Here is a 5,000-nt window from a genome sequence, read left to right as displayed (position 1 = left end):
TAAGTGAGGAAAATAGGAGCATGTGAATAAGAACGGACGAAGGCTATGATGATATTAAGATAAGTACTTGAATGAAAGCTACAAGTTGATTTTCATTATTTAACATCAGCACAAGTTTCCGTGTGGCTTATGTATTACAAGTAGAAGTTATTTTTAATTGATATATCGTTTTCCCTCGTATATTAACGCATCCTGAACTGAAAAGCTGTTGGTAGTAATAGAACATATATAGAGATGCTGTACATTAGACGTTTCAGAAATATGTCAGTCAAAGGAATGTTCTTTTATAGCTTTTTAGAAATTCAAAGTAAGTATGCTTCGCACTTGAGAGAGCATATTCAAGTGAGCGCGTGTGGAAAGGAAAGCGAGTGTTTCAAAAATAAGATGATTAGACTAACAGTTTACGTCATGGAACTTGATGTAATAATTTCGGGTACCGTCGATCAATATAAAGACTGAAAGTTAAGGAAGGGAAACAGCACTCAGCCACTCAGAATCACCTCTCCTGCGCGTCATGCCAGGCTCCAGCACGTCGTAGAGCTTCAGGAGACGCCGCCACAGATCGCGCATGAGAGCAATTCCTTGTACACTTGTTTCTTCTTTGAGCGCCCGGACGGCCACAAGCGCTGCCTTCTCCCACACGTAGTGCTGATTATGAAACGCTGCTTTTACCTTGTCCAAAACACTTTTGATGGAATAGTGGGTACTCTTAAGAAATGTGTCTTTTGTATCAAACCAGGCTAACCATTCATCAGCTTGATAGCAGATGACTGATTCCTCCTCCCGGGAGCCACAGAGCGGACACTCCCACTTGGTTTCGCCGAGCCACGTGTTTGGCTCCATGAACTGGTCTCGACAATTTTCACATTTTGGGGAAGAATAATGAAGGCCCATCTCAGTCGGGTCTTCGCAGCGAATGCAGTCACACTTGAAGTAATGGACATCTCTTGTGTATCTCTGCCGCTCCCAGAAAGGTACACTGGTTCCCACGTAAGTGATGACAAGAGGTTCACCGCACTTGATGTTAAAAGCACTTCTTACATACATTGTGCCCTCTCGGTCTGAAAACAAGGTGACATTCGGCAGGCAGGCATGATTCATGCGTGCCAGCAGTGGATACACACCGCGAAGTCGAACTTGCGAAGGACTCCGCCATTCGAAGCAGTTGCTTACAATCGCGTCATGAACATGGTGAGCGTCATCTTCATCAAACTCATCCCCTAGGACTTCTGTGATGTAGCGCACTGTGGTAATGTGGTTGCAGTCTTTGTTATCAACGCGACGCTGGGCATGGCTCGCCATATCTTGCACACGTGACCATTTGTCGGCAGCATTGAACTTCAAAAGCAGGCATCGTAGAGAAAGTATGATGTCATACCGAACTGTTTCTTCCTGGCAAGGTGGCTGTCCAATGTGTTTGGTGTCCTGCGCTAGCTTAGGGCACTCGTCGACGTGGAACTTGCCGGACGCGCATTCGACGGAGCACAGGGGCCACCAGCACCCGGGGCAACGAACGAACTCATCTCCCTTGATGAACTCGTGGCAGCCCAAACACAAAAGGCGGCAGCTGCCAAGCGGGCCTAGAGCGACGGGCGATTCCGAAAAGAGAAACTCACCAGGTTTAAGGTCTCGTGTAGCCACTAAATATCTGAGGAAGGAATATAAACAGCTGCCGTCAGCAAGTGGCTTTCTGTTAATGCTGTCAGCGTTTGTGATATTCAAATTTTTGACGCCAAACACAAACGCCAAAACACTATCAGTTGGGATAGGAAAAGCCATTTATCACAGCTCTTTTCTCTATTCATTAGCATAAGTAAACTGCAGTTGATGACAGGTGATTAGGTCTTGCTCTATGAGTTTCTTCCCTACATCCTTATCAATAATATATTGACCTTGTAAGAGAGAGCAGACCCACCTTCCGCGCTCAGGATCACATTCTTCCTGGAAAGGGTGGCATTGGTCTTTGTGGCAGTCCCAGTGTCGTTCCTGATGATCCTTGGAGCAGTAGTAGCTTTTGTTGCAGTTACAGCAGGTGATGTAGGCGGCTGAGTCCCCGCAGAAGTCGCAGCTTTTCTGGATAACCATCCTGGAAAGGGAGCGAGTGTCAGGGTCACGCGAAGGAAGCCGTTCATGTGGTGAAAATTAAAGATGACATTAATCATAGGTATATAATACCGATGATAATAGTAATATTCCAAATGATGATAATAATGACATAAATGATGACAATGCTAATGAATATGATAATAATGATAATGATGATAATACTAACAATAATCATAATGGTAAGAATAAAGATAATAATAATAATAATAATAACAATAATAACTATAAAATAATAATGATGGTAACAATGATGATGAGGATGATGATGATAGTAATAAAAAGTGTGATAGTAATACTGATAATGATAATAATAATAATAATAAAAATGTTGATAGTAGAAATGATAATTATAATATTATTAATAATAATAATAATAATAATAATAATAATAATAATAATAATAATAATAATAATAATAATGATAATAAAAATAACTATAGTAATAATAATAACAATAATAATAATAACAATAATAATAATAATAATAATACATGAAAACTCTAAAAGGTTACACTCAATAGTAAAGGAATCAAATAAATTTTCTCAGGAATTAGGTATTGAGAGCGAAAATATCGAACATATGTTGCCAACACTGGCTGCTAAACATAAAAAACAAAAAGCAAAGAAGGTCGGACAAGAAAAACTTGAATCTAGGTGGCATGAAAAAACTCTCCACGGACAGTTTGCAACTCGAAGCAAACACACTGATGTAGATGAAACTGTGACCCATCAGTGGCTTAGAAGCTCTGGACTAAAAGGGGAAACAGAGGGTTTTATTCTTGCAGCCCAAGACCAAAGTTTGTTTACCAGAAACATCTTGCACAATGGCACTGACTCAAAGCGTAGGTTTTGTGAAGACAAGGTTGAGACGATTGATCACCTTGTATCTGGTTGCTCAATATTAACACCGAATGAGTACAAAAATCGACACGACAGAGTGGGCAAGTACCTGCACTGGAAGATCTGCAAACACTTTTCTATCGGAACACGGGATAAATGGTACAAACACCATCCAGAGCCAGTTACTGAAGGCAAAGATGCTACAATCTTGATCGTACTATACAGGCAAATCGTCCAGATATCGTCATCAAGGACAAAATAAACAACACTTGCCTGTTTATTGATATGAGCATCTCTTCAGACAGAAACGTCCTAACAAAAGTATTCGAAAAGATATCAAAGTATAAAGACCTGGAAATAGAGGTGGAAAATATGTGGTATTTAAATAACAAAACTTTGCCTGTTGTTATTGGAGCTCTTGGCCTTATAAAAAAAAAAAAAAAAAAAAAAAAAAAAAAAAGTACAGATAAGTTTCTTGAACAAATACCAGGAAATCCAAAATTAGAAGAAATCCAAAAAATAGTCTTAAACAGCACAGCACATGTTCTCAGAAGAGCATTATCAATCTGAAGTGTTCTTTGTGTGCGTGAATTGATTTGACTGGATGCTTTGATTTGTGGTTGTTCTGCATATTTTGCATGTTTTCGTTGATGTTCCATTGCCTCAAACTTCAATCACCCTAGGTCACTGGTAGTGACTCGGTGTTTGATTTTAATTAACAGATCTAAGGAAACTTTCGTATAAAATAATAATAATAATAATAATAATAATAATAAAAATAATAATAATAATAATAATAAAATAATAATAATAATAATGATAATAATAATAATAATAATAATAATAATAATAATAATAATGACAGTAATACTAATACTAATAACAAAAACGATTATAATAATAATAATGATACTTATGATAAAAATGCTAATGATAAAAATTATCATATAAGTTAACAGTAATGATGATGATGATGATGATGGTGATGATGATTATTATGAAAATAATAACAATAATAATAATGATGATAAAAGTAAGCACAATAGTAATGATGGTGATGATGATGATGATGATAATGATGATGATGATGATGATGATGATGATGATGATGATGATGATGATGATGATGATAATGATAATAATAATAACAACAATGATAACGATGATGATGATGACAATGATGATGATAATAATAATAAGTGTGATAGTAATAATAGTAATACGATTAAAGATCATGGAGGTAACATACAAAAAGCATTTTGCTATAGGTCGGAAGGCAATGGCAAACCACCGCTCTAAATTGCCAAGAAAAATCATGGAAGCCCATGATCGTCAAGGCCGCGGTGGCCGAATGGTTAGAGCGTCGGACTGTCACGACGGCAATCTGAGTTCAAGGGTTCGAGTAACCGGCCGGCACGTTGTTCCCTTGGGCAAGGAACTTCACCTCGATTGCCTACCTAGCCACTGGGTGGCCAAGCCAGCCCAAGTCAGTGCTGGTCCCAAGCCCGGATAAAATAGAGAGAATGATACAAAAAAAAAAAAAAAAAAAAAAAAAAAAAAAAAAAAAAAGGTAACACCGGTACTCTCCGTGGAAAGGAACTGGGGACCCTACCACGTACTCACTCCAATATCACAACATGAAAACTACAATTAAGTATCAATGCTTTTGACCACGGGGGGCCTTCAGAAAATTAACCTTACCGTTAAAAGAAGAAGATAGGTCCACACGAGAGAGAGTGAGAGATCACTTTCAAAGTACATAAGCTAAATCCAACGTATCCTGGTAACAGCTGGATGTTGCTTAAGTAGTCCAAGAAACCAGTAATCTGAAAAGCAGCTAGGTTGACGAGCTCGTGATCTGCCCTAGAGTATACTTATCTTGATCTTTCCAAAAGTCAACTTGCAAACTATACACATCTACTACGAAAAGGTGTCCCTTAGCAGTTTCTGTTTTCTATGATAAACCCAGCTAGTAATAAATCACCTAACTAGTCCTATCCATGGATTCGATTCACTAGCAATGGCTATTGAACTAGTAACTAAACCATGGTCTA

General features: G+C 38.2%; 2 protein-coding genes across 2 annotated transcripts in view; one reads left to right on the top strand and one right to left on the bottom strand.

Moving 5' to 3' along the window:
* LOC119580938 overlaps positions 1 to 5,000 on the top strand; it is a 56,244-nt gene that overhangs the window by 18,645 nt on the left and 32,599 nt on the right. The window lies entirely within an intron of this gene.
* The window catches only part of LOC119580936, a 21,076-nt gene that overhangs the window by 13,997 nt on the left and 2,079 nt on the right, over positions 1 to 5,000 (bottom strand). Inside the window, 2 exon segments of the mRNA XM_037929180.1 lie at positions 501 to 1,648; positions 1,916 to 2,086. Of these exon segments, the coding sequence (XP_037785108.1) occupies positions 501 to 1,648; positions 1,916 to 2,086 (1,319 nt within the window).

This window comes from Penaeus monodon, chromosome 14 (genome assembly GCF_015228065.2).
Source record: "Penaeus monodon isolate SGIC_2016 chromosome 14, NSTDA_Pmon_1, whole genome shotgun sequence".
Classification (NCBI taxonomy): domain Eukaryota; kingdom Metazoa; phylum Arthropoda; class Malacostraca; order Decapoda; family Penaeidae; genus Penaeus; species Penaeus monodon.
The sequence above is the reverse complement of the archived record's forward strand: the minus strand, read 5'-3'. Positions and strand labels throughout refer to the sequence as shown.